The sequence below is a fragment of the Sinohyriopsis cumingii genome, chromosome 10, assembly GCF_028554795.1.
Source record: "Sinohyriopsis cumingii isolate HCF-2022 chromosome 10, ASM2855479v2, whole genome shotgun sequence".
NCBI lineage: Eukaryota > Metazoa > Mollusca > Bivalvia > Unionida > Unionidae > Sinohyriopsis > Sinohyriopsis cumingii.
In genome coordinates this window covers 104,081,179-104,098,803 of record NC_142970.1, presented here as the reverse complement: position 1 = coordinate 104,098,803, position 17,625 = coordinate 104,081,179, and the positions used below count along the sequence as shown (strand labels likewise).

At 36.3% G+C, this 17,625-nt stretch overlaps 1 protein-coding gene across 3 annotated transcripts in view; it reads right to left on the bottom strand.

Moving 5' to 3' along the window:
- Window positions 1–17,625, bottom strand: part of LOC149790756 (WW domain-containing adapter protein with coiled-coil-like) — a 76,526-nt gene that overhangs the window by 11,376 nt on the left and 47,525 nt on the right. Inside the window, exons 9-12 of one of the 3 annotated variants that reach the window (XM_089972821.1) lie at window positions 13,266–13,334; window positions 7,818–8,166; window positions 5,347–5,530; window positions 3,449–3,576 (exon numbers count right to left, since the gene is read on the bottom strand). In XM_089972821.1, coding sequence (XP_089828947.1) covers window positions 3,449–3,576; window positions 5,347–5,530; window positions 7,818–8,166; window positions 13,266–13,334 — 730 coding nt within the window. The remainder of the gene's footprint in view (window positions 1–3,448; window positions 3,577–5,346; window positions 5,531–7,817; window positions 8,167–13,265; window positions 13,335–17,625) is intronic. The other 2 variants (XM_089972822.1, XM_089972823.1) reach the window with 2 other exon arrangements.

Below are 17,625 nucleotides of genomic sequence, written 5' to 3'. Positions count from 1 at the left end.
ACAACAGATTCTCAGTGTAGCAAGTAACAGGCACAAGACTATACAACAGATTCTCAGTGTAGCAAGTAATAGGCACAAGACTATACAACAGATTCTCAGTGCAGCAAGTAATAGGCACAAGACTATACAACAGATTCTCAGTGTAGAAAGTAATAGGCACAAGACTATACAACAGATTCTCAGTGTAGCAAGTAATAGGCATAAGACTATACAACAGATTCTCAGTGTAGCAAGGTAATAGGCACAGGACTACAACAGATTCTCAGTGTAGCAAGTAACAGGCACAAGACTATACAACAGATTCTCAGTGTAGCAAGTAATAGCCACAAGACTATACAACAGATTCTCAGTGTAGCAAGTAATAGGCACAAGACTATACAACATATTCTCAGTGTAGCTAGTATTAGGCATAAGACTATACAACAGATTCTCAGTGAAGAAAATGGGCACAGGACTACAACAGATTCACAGTGTAGCAAGTAATAGGCACAAAACTATACAACAGATTCTCAGTGCAGAAAGTAATAGGCACAAGACTATACAACATATTCTCAGTGTAGAAAAAAAATGGACAAAATTATTCAACAGATTCTCAGTGTAGGCAAAAATAGGAACAAGTCTATACAACAGATTCTCAGTGTAGCAAGTAATAGGCACAAGACTATACAACAGATTCTCAGTGTAGCAAGTAACAGGCACAAGACTATACAACAGATTCTCAGTGTAGCAAGCAACAGGCACAAGACTATACAACAGATTCTCAGTGTAGAAGGTAATAGGCACATGACTATCCAACAGATTCTCAGAGTAGAAAAAATGGACAAAATTATTCAACAGATTCTCAGTGTAGAAATTAATAGGCAAGAGGCTATACAACAATTTCTTAGTGTAGAAAACAATGAGCACAAGACTACACAACCAATTTTCAGTGTAGAGAGAAATGGGTACAAGAGTAAACAGCAGATTCTCCATGAACAAAGAAATGGGCACAAGATCATACAACTGATTCTTGGTGGTCAGAGAAATGGGTAAAAGACTATACAGCAAATTCTCAGTGAACAAAGAAATGGGTACAAGACTACACCATAGATTCTCAGTGTAAAACGAAATGGGTACAAGACAATACAACAGGTTCAGAGTATAGAAAGAAATGGGCACTAAACAGATTCTCAGTGCAGATCAATCATGATCATTAATACTAAGTAGTGCTTGTTTCAATTCATCAAGTTACTCAAGCATCACTCATTCAACCAGTTTCACTAAGTATGACTTTTCATGATTGAGTTTCCTTATGGTACTGATAAATTTATTCAGTTATTACTGCCGAGTCAGAATAACCCCAAAATATATAATTTAATAACAGTTATAGAAATGGTAGTAAAGACTATGCTAAATTAATGAAAATATGAAAAATATTCTGTTAGATTCATGCTTTTCATGCATTTCTGAAACAAAATTTAGCTGTGATAGAAGCAACCCACTTTTAAAAAAATGTCAAGCTAAAGTGAAAGTGAACTTTTTGGATTTCCTGTAAGAAATGATCAAAAGTGTGGGCCCACTTTGGGTTCCAGAAAAAGGGAGATTGTCCAGCAAATAAAGACAATCTTATCCTGACAAAAGTGATTTACAAGTTGTGCAAAAAAAGAACACATGTTCAGTGGTTAGTAAAAGACGTGTACATGATCTTAAACGAAAGCAATTATATTATGATTTTATGATACTTTATTGGCAAATGTTTCCATATTATTTATAAAAAGAACCAAACATATAAATAAATATTGTTTTGTATTATAATATAGGCTAAAGGGTCAATCACACTGCATTTACTTACATTTTTATATAAAAAAAAGTTCTGTAATACAATTATAAAATAAAAATAAAAAATTAGAGTAAAGGGGAGGTTAGACATGTTTTATATTCATTTATGGTTTCAGATGGGATTCAGAAAAATTACATAAATTCATTATGGTGCCAGCATCGAGTGTTTATTCTGCGGGGATTTTCAGCCAGGCAGGTAATCTTATACATAAAAAGCAGTCTCAGCTCAATCCAGAAAATGTGTATCGGATGGTGTTTCTCCATAAGAAAATGAAGTTGTACTGCCTTACTCCGAATGGTGATTGAATGACTCAGTTATATCTACATGTATTATGTTGAAGACTCTTCAGTTCCAAGTTGAAAATTCTAGACTTTCTAGTCATAAAATACCACTGTTTATGTTAATTAAGTTCATCATCTAATTATAATCATCACTGAATGGTTCTTGTCACATACCTACTATCTGGTCATTACATCATTTACACGACATATGATTTTGCCTGTTCACTTGTTCTTAGTTCTTGTTATAAACAAATAAACACAATTTTGGTAATTCTTTTTTTTAAAATTTTTTATTAACCTGTTCTTGTTATAAACAAATGAAAATAATTATGATAATTTCTTTTATTTAAAGAAATATAACAACAATCCTAAATAATTTAGTCCTATTACAAAATTTTCACTATATATCAGTTAGACCCTACCTAAAATTGATGCATTACTTTGATCATTTCTGTCATGCGGCAGAGTAATAATTGATTTATCTACTGGTAGGTGTAACTGATATTTGATTATGAAATTTCGACTCATTCCCAACACTAATACCAAGTACTGAGAAAACTATCAAGGGGCTAAGAAAATATAAGCAAATAAAAACATCTGTTAACCAAAACCATAAAACACATTTTCTTTGAGCAAGACATTCCAAGGTCATAGATGTGGAACAAGTCTTCTTCGCTTCTCAATGATTCATGTCAAGTAGGAAGAGAAGCCATCCAAAGGCTTAGAAAGTATAAGCAAATGAAAAACTTAAAGGCAAATATTCTCCAATTGTTACTTTGACTTTGACCCCATGCCTAGGAATAAACTGTCCTTGTTTTTCATAATGGTTCAACCGAACTATGATCAAGATCTATTAGGTTTAGAAAATGCATGCACTTGGTTTAGGAAATATAAGCAAATGAAAAATGAAAAACTTTACTTAAAACAATAACTACTGATGACAACACCACTATCAGTGCTGCCCCCTGCAGAAAACTTACTGCTCTTGTTTCCCACTAGCATAGGCACCCTACTTTTAGGTGGCTGAGCACAGACACATATGAAACTAACCAGGTATCTTTACCTTAACAGTATGAAAGTAAATTGGAATTTCCTCTCCTGAAAGTACATTTTTAATAACACTATATCAGATATGAAATGGCTCTCAAGACACATGATGGAACTTCAAAAATTAGAAACATCAAAATGAGGCTTCATCCATAAGGACACGATTATAGTAAGCAAACTGTGACAATACAAAAACATAACCATCTTTCATCCCATTACATCTCTTTGATCTGGCAAAACAAAATAATACAATCTTTTGGTACTCTCAATAAACATGTAAATACTGTATTTATAATATTACCTTTGTTCATTTAACGTAGACTGTATCTCTGCCACTCTAACGAGTGACCGACAGCGTTTCAACTCTACAGAAACTTGACTACACATTAAACTTCCAACAGTTAGCCCTTCCTCACAGTAGCGTTGAGCCTAAAATAAAAAAATTAAAATAAAAAACAACAGAAGTATTTCAATTACTTATCAATATACTAGAACTAAGCATACCACTTTATGATTAAAAAAGACCACGAACATCTCCTAATAATCTATAGTTAGTCTGTACTTCCTGAACATCTAGTTTCTGGTTTCAAGCTTACAGAACTAGTTAAAGTTGTATATAATGGGCTGTTAGTCTTCAGAGCAACATGTCCAATTACTTTATTTCCAAATTCCTACATATATACACACATACTAATAGGTTGATGCATTTTCATGGTGATAAAATTCAGTTTGTACTGACCATCATTGGCTCCCAAACAGAGATATCACATGTCGCTCTGGGTAGAACATGAATAAGAGACCATCTAGAAAACTTGACTGGCATCAACTGTTGATACATAGGCAACATATGAAAGTTGTGTTTAATATTGACAATAATAATAATAATAATAATAACAGCAACTGTTTTTATTTGTAGTCTGAGAGAAAAGTATGTGAAAAAGTTTATTCAGGACAACTTTTCAGCAAACTTTTATTCATGCAGAGCTTCTGTTATCTTGAAAGCACAATATCCAAAACAATTTGATAAATCTAGGGGTAATATTGGAGATTCTCCATTTGCAGGAAATACAAAATGCTGCCAATTCAATTTATTTTAATGCCATTATTCCCATTCAGAAATGCATTTATGGTACGCACCGTATATAACGGTATTCATGATGCAATACTCGAATTCACTTGGATTTTAATAATACTTGAAAATATTACTGGTAAATTAAACATTACAAACTGCAAACTGAAGTGTCTATCGATGACGTTTACTGTGGTGTTTACAAACAAGCATACTGATTACTTCCAATTGTGTTCAAGCCCAAACAACCTGTGTTTTGATTGGCTGTTTTGCTGTATAAATACTGTTTGAAGCGGTACATTTTTATTTGATTTGATTTCATTTTCCACGTCAGATTTAATTCCCAAGTGATACTTTCTCATGTTATCTGTCAGTCGATGTGGGCCAATAAGCCTTTGGCTAGTAAAGGCAGCACAGTTCCACCACATGACAACCTTTCATCAAGATTGATACCTATTCAGTTGTGGGAAAAGAATTGTATTACTAAGCAGGACTTGCAACATGCACTCACACAGACCATTTTCATTGCCATTAAATAAGTGGCACAAAGAAAATAATGTAAAGTCTTCCTGTGATCTATCATAAACAAGTTTTTCCATTGACATTTCTGATCAGCCACTACCATCCTACTTGCCATTTCAGCAAAACTGTATTAATATAAAGCATCAGAAGAAGCTAGAACATATGACTGCTTGAAGCACTTGCCAAACTGGGCATGCACAGCTAGAGTTCTTCTTCCCTGAATAAACCTCCAGCTTGGGCAACTGTGCATGTGCAGATGGCTTGAAACTTTCTGGAGGTTTTGTGTGTGTGTGCTATCCATATTTAGTTAACCTATCTTGAGTGGTGCTCATGTAGCCATAGTAACAAGCTTTTGGAGACAGATTTACATGACTAAATTAAAGGAAAACAAACTCATTTTCATGCATGCAATGAATGAATATACTGAATGAAGTCTGGTTATGCTGAATAGACCCGAAATGTTCTCCTGCATGTCATAAGAGCAAATAATAAAGACTGAAGCCCTTCATTCAGTGGTTACCATACCAGACTCTTGCCTGAAAGGGCGAGGATTCAAATCCTAATCAGCCCTAGTCAGGAAAAAAATGATTTAACATTTGTAAACATACCTGTCTTTCAGCATGTTCTGCTTGCCAGCCTACAACATGACCTATTAAATTCTCATTATAGTACTGACGCAATGAAGAAAGAATGTCAGTTTTTTCCCGGTTCTGAAAGTCTGCTGCTTTGGACAATGTCTCAGGGTCAATATCTGCATCTCGTGAACTTGTATCACTTGGGGCTGGGCTACGGCTGAAAAGAGATTCACTCATTCTTAATATTATTTATCTAAGATCATTGGTCCCTGTTGTAATTAAACTTTGACAGCATTAATGATATGACAAAATTTTGTCTTAAACTTCTTAAAAATGCATGAGGCCCAAGTGGGACTCATATCACTTAGATGAGTAACATAAACTCAGCCAATCAGATGCAGGGTTACCCTTATATTAATGAATTTCACTAAACGTCACCATACAAAACCAGGATCTTGATAATAGACCTACCAAGTTGGATAAATACCATGTTAATAAAATACCATCTCTAGAGTGGTTAAAAAACAATCACGTGCAATGTCTCACTGATTAAAAATTCATCTAATATCTTGACAATATTTACCAAGGATGATTAAATTTCAGTCAGAAATAGTCTCTCAAGTGGTCAGGAGCCAAGTCAACAGAATGCAAGAGCACCTCATTAATATGTGCAGATCGTGTTCATAATAATGCTGTTGTTGTTGTAGGGTTTAACGCCATTTTTCAGCACACGATAGGCCATACATGGCAGTCAGTATTCATGGTGGAGAAAGAACCCGGGAAAATCCCAGAAAGAACCACCGACCCACGAGAAGCTACTGGCAAGCTTTCTCATATACCCACATTGGCTGAATCCGAGACTCGAACCCACGCAGACATAGGTGAGATGGCAGTGATCTGTAACGGAGAGTGCTTTAGACCACTCGGGGCCCCCTGTTCATAATAAAATGTGCCTATTTTCTAAGATTGACAGAAATACGATCAGAAATAGAGTTCCTTCAGTGTTGATGTTTATTCAGATGTAAAATTAATAGATGCAGATCTTGCTCAAAAGTCAATCAGAACAAAGAACTAGTCTCCATTATGGCCTGTGACATAGTTTTATCCACTTATTTGCATTATAGGGTTTGACTTTTTTTTTTAAATTACTTATCCAGCCTGTACCCAGGAGGAACTTGTACAAGCCTACTCTAGAGTGGCAACATGCTCAGCCAATCATATTTAAGATCACCTTAGATTGACCAAATTCCTTATCATCATCACACACTACAGACAACTCGTAAATTTCTGCAGTTGGCTAATTTGTGTATTGTTCTCTGAACTTGGCAGACATACTATTGAAAACAATTCACAAATTTTCATCAAACATTCACAAGTCTTAGTTTTATCTCCTTTTCTTGTTTGGTCCATAATATTTTGTCCAATCTGAATGTAGCATTCCAGAAGAGTTTGACTGCCATATGCCAACTGTCTTCATTAGTAAAAACATCAGTCAATGTCATAAGCTACCAATGAAATGCAAGTGACGTTTAAGATTACTTTGAGGAATAAAGTAGGGCAACCATATTAATGTTTGGCTCCACTGACCCACAAATGTAATTTGAGTTCTGAAGCTTCTGTTAATCTGAGTGTTTACATGAGAGGGCAGCAACTCAAAGTCTACTGAGCATAAATCTGTAAAAAATGATTATCAGCTTGGTTTATATTAAATGCATGTAATCAACTTTATTAACTTTGATTTCTTAAGATCATCTATCATTTAATATTACAATCATTTATGCAGGTGTACGTACATTTCAATCAAAAGGGGCATAACTATGAAAATATGGTCCAGTGCATGACAAGCATATCCTATGTCAATAACGCCTGCCAAGACTCAGGGCATTTCATTAAAAGCTGTGCGGCAAGCTGCACCCACACAAGTTGTTACAGATCATTTAATGCAAAAAACGGGCATTAACTCTGGAAATGCAAATCAGAGCTTGATGACAGAATGATGTGCACATGTTGATCTCATGAAAGTAATATATACCTAGTTTCAACTTAGCTCATGGAACATGTGGAAGCAGATGAATGTTGGTACACATATAGGATGAGGATGGGGACAATGTCAGGTGTTGGCAAACAGTGGCACATCCGACTCTTTGTAAAGGCATGCAGTATGTATTACTTTGTATTGTATGTACTAAAAACAATAAATAAATTAAAGGGATGTATATGACTTGACATGCAGCACTCCATAATTGAGCAGACCTGGCACAGCAGTTCTATAAAACTGCAGATGCCTGCTATATGCCCATTTCATACTCACAAAAATGGGCATTTATGCACTATAATGTTCTGGGTGGACAAAATGTATACTGTTCGAAAATATGTATCGCGTATCCAAAGGAACCATGTTTAGTCCCATTATTTACCTGTGTACGATGACATCTTTCAACCTATATAATGATACTAAGACTGACTACAAATGAAAGCAACATAAGTCTGCAATGCATACATACTTTCCCCCACTCCTGGACCTAGGACTTTCATCTCCTGCTACTTCTTCCTCGTGCATTTGGGATGCCCTGATCTGGGCCTGTCCCAGTCGCCCATACACAGTCTGGGCCTGACCAAGAGGAGGTAACCCCGAGTTAGGACCCTGGGATACTGGGATCACAATGGGTGGGTGGGATGATGTAACAACGGGCACGGTGATGTTAGCTGAGCACACTGTTAGATGAGGATGAGAGTTTGACATGTTTTGACCAGATGGATATGGAGATCTCTGCATGTTAGAAGGCAATGGAGATGTCACCACTGTTGTTGTCGGTGTGGCAGGTGCTGGCTGCTGGACCATCTGGCCTGCTGCTGGAGAAAAAAAAACTTTAATCAAGATAAATCTGAAATCCAATGATCCAAATCATAGCTGATAGCTGTCAAGAGCTGCATGTGAGTCATCAAAGTTATACAAACAAGACAGTAAATGGCTTTAAATTAAAAGTAGTCACCATAATTACCTGACAAGACTCATGTAGACTGTAGTAAGTAACTACTCAAACATGCTGCTTGAATACATTTTGTACATTTTTCACGATAAATTTGATTTCTAATTTACATAACAAATCAAAAACCAATCTATTACTATACTGTATGGGTGGTGACACACAAACAATTGGCACAACTCTTAAGAACATCATTCAACGATCATCATGATCACGCCCTACCCTTGTGCTCTGGCCAATCTTTGGACACATCAATGCACACATTATTGCTACAATTTAAGATTACCTTGAACAAACCCTGGTTCAACAGTTGTCTTTGTTGACACTAAAATGGTATGGTTGACAGTGGAGATTATAGACACTAAAATGGTTAAGATTACCTTGAACAAACCCTGGTTCAACAGTTGTCTTTGTTGACACTAAAAGGGTATGGTTAACAGTTGTCTTTGTTGACACTAAAATGGTATGGTTGACAGTGGAGATTATAGACACTAAAATGGTTAAGATTACCTTGAACAAACCCTGGTTCAACAGTTGTCTTTGTTGACACTAAAATGGTATGGTTGACAGTGGAGATTATAGACACTAAAATGGTATGGTTGACACTGGAGATTATTTATTGACCAATGGGTCTCAAGGACCTCAACATCTGGTTAATCTTTTACTACACAACAAGAGAATTGACATCAGCCCCATAACTGTGGTTACAATGAGAGAATTGACATCAGCCCCTTAACTGTGGTTACAATGACCAAATTGACATCAGCCCCTTAACTGTGGTTACAATGACCGAATTGACATCAGCCCCTTTACAGTGGTTACAATGAGAATTGACATCAGCCCCTTTACTGTGGTTACAATGAGAGAATTGACATCAGTGCCTTTACAGTGGTTACAATGAGAGAACTGACATCAGCCCCTTTACAGTGGTTACAATGAGAGATTTGACATCAGCCCCTTTACTGTGGTAACTGAGAGTTGACATCAGCCCCTTTACTGTGGTTACAATGAGAGAATTGACATCAGCCCCTTTACAGTGGTTACAATTTGAGAACTGACATCAGCCTCTTTACTGTGGTTACAATGAGATTATTGACATCAGCCCCTTTACAGTGGTTACAATGAGAAAATTGACATCAGCCCCTTTACAGTGGTTACAATGAGAGAACTGACATCAGCCCCTTTACAGTGGTTACAATGAGAGAATTGACATCAGCCCCTTTACACTGGTTACAGTGACAGAATTGACATCAGCCCCTTTACACTGGTTACAATGAGAGAATTGACATCAGCCCCTTTACACTGGTTACAATGAAAGAATTGACATCAGCCCCTTTACTGTGGTTACAATGAGATTATTGACATCAGCCCCTTTACAGTGGTTACAATGAGATTATTGACATCAGCCCCTTTACAGTGGTTACAATGAGAAAATTGACATCAGCCCCTTTACAGTGGTTACAATGAGAGAACTGACATCAGCCCCATTACTATGGTTACAATGAGAGAATTGACATCAGCCCCTTTACAGTGGTTACAGTGAGAGAACTGACATCAGCCCTTTACAGTGGTTATAATGAGAGAATTGACATCAGCCCCTTTACACTGGTTACAATGAGAGAATTGACATCAGCCCCTTTACAGTGGTTACAATGAGATTATTGACATCAGCCCCTTTACATAGGTAACAAGGAGAGAACTGACATCAGCCCCTTTACAGTGGTTACAATGAGAGAATTGACATCAGCCCCTTGACAGTGGTTACAATGAGAGAATTGACATCAGCCCCTTTACAGTGGTTACAATGAGAGAATTGACATCAGCCCCTTTACAGTGGTTACAATGAGAGAATTGACATCAGCCCCTTTAATGTGGTTACAATGAGATTATTGACATCAGCCCCTTTACTGTGGTAACTGAGAGTTGACATCAGCCCCTTTACTGTGGTTACAATGAAAGAACTGACAACAGCCCCTTTACTGTGGTTACAATGAGATTATTGACATCAGCCCCTTTACTGTGGTTACAATGAGAGAATTGACATCAGCCCCTTTGCTGTGGTTACAATGAGAGAACTGACATCAGCCCCTTTACTATGGTTACAATGAGATTATTGACATCAGCCCCATTACTGTGGTTACAATGAGATTATTGACATCAGCCCCTTTACTGTCGTTACAATGAGAGAGTTGACATCAGCCCCTTTACTGTGGTAACAATAAGAGTTGACATCAGCCTCTTTACTGTGGTTACAATGAGAGAATTGACATCAGCCCCTTTACTGTGCAGTAACAAATCGGATCAAGATTTTCAGTACTTCAGAATAAAGTATGTATACACCTATGAATACAGAGAAGGAAATTGTTAATTCAAACACATGATTAAAGCATTTGCACAGTTCAATCTATACTCATCTGTTCTATGTAACAGCATGTCTGCCACTGATATGTGCGCTCTGCATCCTGCGATTTTAAAGTTAAGTCTCTGGAAATTTTAATACTACAGATTTTTTACAATATGGAATATGCTATTATTTAATCCAGTTCATTAACTGTCATCAAGCTTACATCAAAACAGAAAGATCTGAGCAATCATCAAACCTGGGAATGGGGCTTTGCACTAACACAAGTCCCTCAAAGGGACTGACACTAATATCTGAAAAGAATTTCAAGGAATTCAATATAAGACCATTTCTTCTTTTTTAAGTGCTGAGTGAGTGCTGGAACCATCTCTGACAATGTACAACAGCAGAATTCTAACTGGCCCCCATGAACAGCAACATCATTCTCCTTCCCAATTCAAAGTAAAATAGCAGTTTTTAATTTTTACCTTTGTCAGACTTGAACTTAGTTCATTTTCAACAGGAGGCAGCCATACTTACTGCTAGAATAAGCATCTAAGAATAACTTCCAATGTCTGGGTCATAATGTTATCAGTCTCTACTGATGGGCAATGAAAAACCATTTATCCTATTTCACTCCAGTGAATTATCAAGATCAATTTCCTCAGAAAATCCATTAATTCACAGCCTAGCATAAAACAAACACAACTATTTTAAACAAAGCAGTTTACAAAACTTGAGTAAAAACTGTAATAAGGATCATCTGCGTAATCAAGAGATATCATTTTTGCACAGTAATGTATGTAGTTGCCTATAAGCTGAGGCAAGCAAGAAACAACAAAGACCATGATCTGCTGTACCATAATGCCTCTGTGGATCAGGGTCTACGGTGTTTGTTCTGCTAATTACTCCTAACAAACTGCACAGACCCAGATCTGCCAGTGCATTATGCAATGGCAGATCTGGACTGTGCAGTTTACAGTTAGACTCATCTTATAAGCAAGTATATACATTAAGCATCTCTGTGACATGTGCTTAAAGGCACATAAGAAAAAGGTAACCATTTAAATAAAATACGCTGTCCCCAAATATTCAATTCATTTTATAAAGTTATTTCAAGTTACCAATATTATGTCCTATTTATCCAAGCTTTACTTAACAGATTTTCTAATAATTTTACCAAATGAAGCCTGTCCATTCTGAAATATAACTTTTTAAAATATCTTTCACTTAAATGATTTTCAAAAAGATAAGTCCAATTATATGTATTTTTGGTCACTCTTTTCAATGATGGGACATCTAACAGTAAAATTCAACACAAAGGTGAGTTGGGACTGGAAAGTGATGGCAAAGTTTATTACTGATGATAACGTTCAGTACTATATTCCCCACCAAATAATAAGCAAACATTTATCACAATACTCTTTTGATAACTTTACGTATCCATTGGTGGACTGGGGATGATATGCTTTATTATTCTTGGCTGAACCTATCATGATCACACAATGAATAGATCATGCTGTGCGGGAATCTTTCAAGAATTTTGTCTTGCGGAAATTCAACCTTCTCTATCCTACTATGTAACTAGTCACGTTGTGCATCCTTTGAGCCACCAAATTTTCTATTTATTTATTCTTTACTCAGTATTTTTATTTTATTTATAAAAACACAATGAATTTAAAAGAACGTTTATTTCATTCTGTTTTTTACATTTTCATTCCCTAAGATACATTCAAGGAGTTGTATGCAAAACTCAAGGTTTTCAATAAATTCAGGGATTTAACAAAACCAATTTGTTAAAAATTTAAATTCATGGAGTTTTCAAGGAAATGCCTCAAATTTAACCCTTTACCTCATGCAAGCGCCTTTAGACACCTCTACTCCATTCGCATGGAAGTGCCGTTTGACGTCTCTACTCCATTCGCATGGAAGCACCTTTTGACGTCTGCTGTAAACATCAGCCATTTTAAGCCGGTTTTCGTACCGCCACCTTCGGGGAAAACCCCCTATTAAACACTACATTCATTTCTGTGAATGACAATTAGGTCAGATCATGTGGTCACTGTTTATGCTCTGGTCGACATCTGCTATTTAAAGTAACTGGTTCGTAATCTACACTCTCCAAAATGGAGGTCGTGGATTTCACTCAGTACTTACAAAGTTTTCTTCTATGAAAGCTTCAATAACTTAGGTAAAGGCTATGATATTGATGTAGGCAGCAATTAGTTTTTATAAATTATCAAATTCAGATGACTTAGTGATGTAGACGCAGACAAAAAACTTGTAAATTTTGAGTATGAGAAATGGCAGCTACAGTTGTTCACGTGGTCTCATTGACTTGACAGTGAACGAGTTCTCTAAAGGTTTTAAAGCACATAAAAGATTCTTCTGTGAAAAATAATTACACAGCTATAACAATCAGACTTTACATAATAGATGTGTACCAATAATGTAAAATGGTTAAAATTGCTGTTAAACGTAACATACACTTGCGAATGGAGTCGAATAGGTAACAGGTGTTCTATTTATAGCACGCTGCATTTTCTAACTATGCTCTATGAGGTAAAGGGTTAAGGGCTTTCAGGGTTGTATGAACCATGTTGAAAAATAAAATAAAGACTTGCCTAAAGTGCTCTGGTGGGCAGCAATCTGCCGTGATAACACGTCCTGAAGCTTCTGAAGGGTCTGGAGAGCTGTGGAGAGAAAGCGCAGGTCTTATAGATGTCCCTCACTATCAGTGTTGATTTAAGAAAAAATGTAAAAAGTGAGGCCCCTACCAGGTTGAAAAGTGGGGTTACTTAGAAAGAGCGCCTCAAAGTGACTGACAATACTGGTAAAAAAAGAATTTCCAGGAATTCAAGACAAGACTACTTTTCCTTTAATTGCTGAGTGTGAAATCCATCTCCGGTAATAAATAATCACAGTTTCAAAATAGATATCAGATTCCTACCTTTTTAATTTGGGACCAACAAGATGTCAAAAAAAATTTTTATAGTGGAAACCCCATGTTGATATGACTTTCTGTTTTGAAGGAGCAATGATAAGATTTTTGAGATGGTTACCATGGTGTGACATCATACTGGATATTAAATTAGTATCATTTTCATTTAAAACATCAAAAACTTGACATTAGCACAAGACTTTTTATGAATGCACAATACTGATATGATCATTCATCAAGGAGACATAACATTAGCAAGATTTGCAACCTGGCCATACTGCAAGTAAGATCGGCCAAATTTTCATTTAATGACCGCTTGATGTCACAAGTTGTCTTTGGTGAAAACTCTATTCAGGAGATGTACTGATAACAAGATTTTCATGACAGCCATACTGGATGTGGTGATTCCACTTGGTACTAGCAAAGATAGAAAAGTCGGAACAAGGCCGTATTTTACTGGTACAAATGCTTTACAGCCAACATCATCAGTCTATGGTTTAACTTTGTACCAAGTAAGAAAATCAAGTTTTAACCTTAAAGTGCTGTATTGTTTTGCAGTACAAGATCACTCAGTGCTGAATTGTTTGAGGAGAAAAAGAAAAGAAAACTGCACAGTGTTTAAATTGCAAGTATTTCAATAAATATACACAACAGATACACAAAATCTATATAAAAAATGATGGTGGATGTCTAAACAAGGCACATGTGTAAGTTTAACATATTTGCATGTACAGGTGCAAATACTGGTAAATTGACAAGTTACGATTGTATTTCATCTGTATTTTTGTTTGTTTTAAATGGAAAAGTTCAAATATATCTAAGAAATGTTATATTCTTTAGTAGTTCAACCATGTACATGTAATGTCAGTCACAATGTTATATCTAAATTGTGAAAATCACAGGTAAAGAAAGGTAACAGTTTTGTAAACATCCACTCCATGAATGTCAAAGATATGTTTAGGCCCCCAGAGTCAGTAGTAAATGTTGATGAAATTTTTTCACTTGTTAATGATTCTAATATCATCAAAACTATGGTTCATAACTGGTGAATAAACCTCAGCAAAATGCTTCAGTTTTTTCAATCAATGGACAGATTTTGTGTAAAGGGTCACCTTGATTGTTCTCATTGTCTGCCAGGTGTAAATTGCTTCGAATAGCTAGAAATCTATCCCATACTCATTTGTTTGCTGTGTGTGTGATTTGGATTTTTAACAAAGCTTTAACAATTTTTCAGTCATGTTGCCACAATGTCTGCAATGTGACAGTTTACAGTAATGTCTAGCACTGGGGCATCATGCTGCAGACATGTAGCACGATGTCCCACCCAGTCACATTATCCTGACACCAGGCTGACCAGTCCTAACACTAACCTCTTAAATGCAGAGTGCCAAGCGAGGCAGCTGTTAGTACCATTTTTGTAAGTCTTTGGTATGACTCAGCCGGGGAAAACCCACAACCTTCTGCTTCCGAGGCGGACGTTCTAATCACAAAGCCATCAGAGCGGTAGACAATAGCCCAGTAGGAATCAAGATCAGATTTATGTACCAAACCCATTGCTATAATCAATGCAAAAAATAAGAGTTTTAGCTGCTCAGGTGTGACAGGATGCCATTTCTTCATGCGACTGTTCTCCTTCAAGTCTGCCCCATAAACTCTCTGATCTGCATAATGAATTATTTGATCTACTATCAGATGCAATAACTCGTCATAAAAAAAGTCTTAAATAGTCCATAGGTTCAATATTCGCCATCTCGACATTTAATTTTGAATTACCAGTGAATGCGGGGTTGACAGGCATGCCATCTTTTATTGTCCAGCCAGCATGTACATCAGACTCAAGTTTCACATCAATTCCTGGCTCAAAATCACTCATAGGTACTTCCATTAACACTTTGCCAGCTCCAGTAATTTCATCCCCCTCAAATCCTTCAAAATCATTATCATCATCGCTATCAGAAGTCAGTATTTGTTGCAAGAAATCACCATTGTATTCAGTGTCAGCCAATTTAATTTTTTCCAGGCACATGCTCAAACGTGAGTATTTGTAAAACATCTTTACTAAATGCGTAGTAAAGTACAGCGGAATGCTTGTTCCGTGCCTCTATAAACCAATCAAATATAGTTTTACAATTTTTTGAAAAAGAAAATGAAATGTGTTTCTGTCCTTTATGGCAGCTGTGCTGATAGCAGACATCACAAATCAACAACAAGACTGTAGCGTAATCCTTTGTCCAAGTTTCCTCTGCCTCTTCCCACCTCATTTTAGATATTTTGACATTTATTGACAAATGTTAGAATTCTATGCCACAACACGGAGGAGGCAGAGAGTATCTGCTAACTAGCAGGCCTAAACAACCTTGCATTGTGCCATAAATGCATGAATTCAATAGAAAGATTTGTTTCTCAGAAACTGAGATTATAATATTTGCTATGTCTTTATTTTTGGCTGATAGACAGGACGAAAGAAGAAAAAAAAAGCTGATGAAACATTATCTGGTACTCAATCTGCATTGCTAGTCATATGACTAAACAAATCTTTGCAACCTACATGTCCACGATATCAGAGGTCCAATAGTCCCATTATATCAACAATAAACCCCTTTCCAATGTTTTTGTACAAAACATTCAAAAATATTAAATGAAAATCACATGTTTGTAAAAAGAACTAAAGCATACTCAATTTCTTAACATATTTGTTCACAAAACAATGACCATAAACCTGTTGCTCTCGCAGTAACCTGAAGAAAACTATCTTCATCAAACTGACTACATGTCAATGCGGTAATTACCTGGTACCAAAAAAAAACATCGCAGACAAGTGCTCAATACTTCATGAATCTGGCTTTCTCCTGGTGGTGACAAATTCCAACTTTTTGATTCCCAATTGTCTCTGATTCCATACCCCAACATAAATGTCAAAATATCTAAAATGGGGTGGGAAGGGTCAGAGGAAACTCAGATTATAAAACCCCATTCCAGTATCTTCCTTTCAGTTACCAACTAAATCTATACACAACAACTTCAGTTCCGAGTTCACTTAATAAAGCATATAGTTCAAGTGTTTACATGCATTAAATTTTAGTGGCTTGGTTCAAGTGACAGCCTTCACCTTCCGCATGGCTAAAATTGTGTGACTTAGTGTGATCCATAAAGAGAAAGCAGCAAAATCCAAATAAACAAAGCCAGTCCTTCTGTAAACAAATATGGTTAATAATTTGTATTCAACAGAAAGAAATTAAAGCTTGCATTAACATCTATAAAGTGGAAATAGGATTGTTTTAGTTTGTACTGTGCTGCAAATGGACATTTAGTCACAACAGCACCAGTGGAGATTCAATGTATTTCTGATTGCTTCAAGCATTGTTTTCACAGCAACTAGACATGATGACGCTGGCTTCTAGGATCTCTCACTTGCTAAGCTGCAGCAACAAGCCAATACTATGTTTCAGTAATCTGGGAACTCCAGCCTTAGCTGTAAATTGTCTCTTTTGTCAGACTTGGAAGGCATAATTATAACATATGTATATATACTATTACACCACCTGAATCCATCAGATTTGGAAGGCATAATTATAACATATGTAGATATACTATTACAACACCTGAATCCATCAGACTTGGAAGGCATAATTATAACATATGTATATATGCTATTACACCACCTGAATCCATCAGACTTGGAAGGCATAATTATAACATATGTATATATGCTATTACACCACCTGAATCCATCAGACTTGGAAGGCATAATTATAACATACGTATATATACTATTGCACCACCTGAATCCACTGTTGCTTTTGTAAGTGACTGATTAAAGTCAGCGAGTATACGGGACTATAACTGCATGAAAAGAACAGATCAGATTCTGACAGACTGCAATTTCAGAAAGTTAACTTTCAAGTCTTAAAAACACATTTTGCACTTTGTTAGCACATGAATACCAACAGTCTAGTATGTTCCTGCTACAAGGACAAATTTACTGGTCAAAATGGGTGTAACGGAATCTCTCGAATATCTGAGCAGCACCATGTTCACTGAAG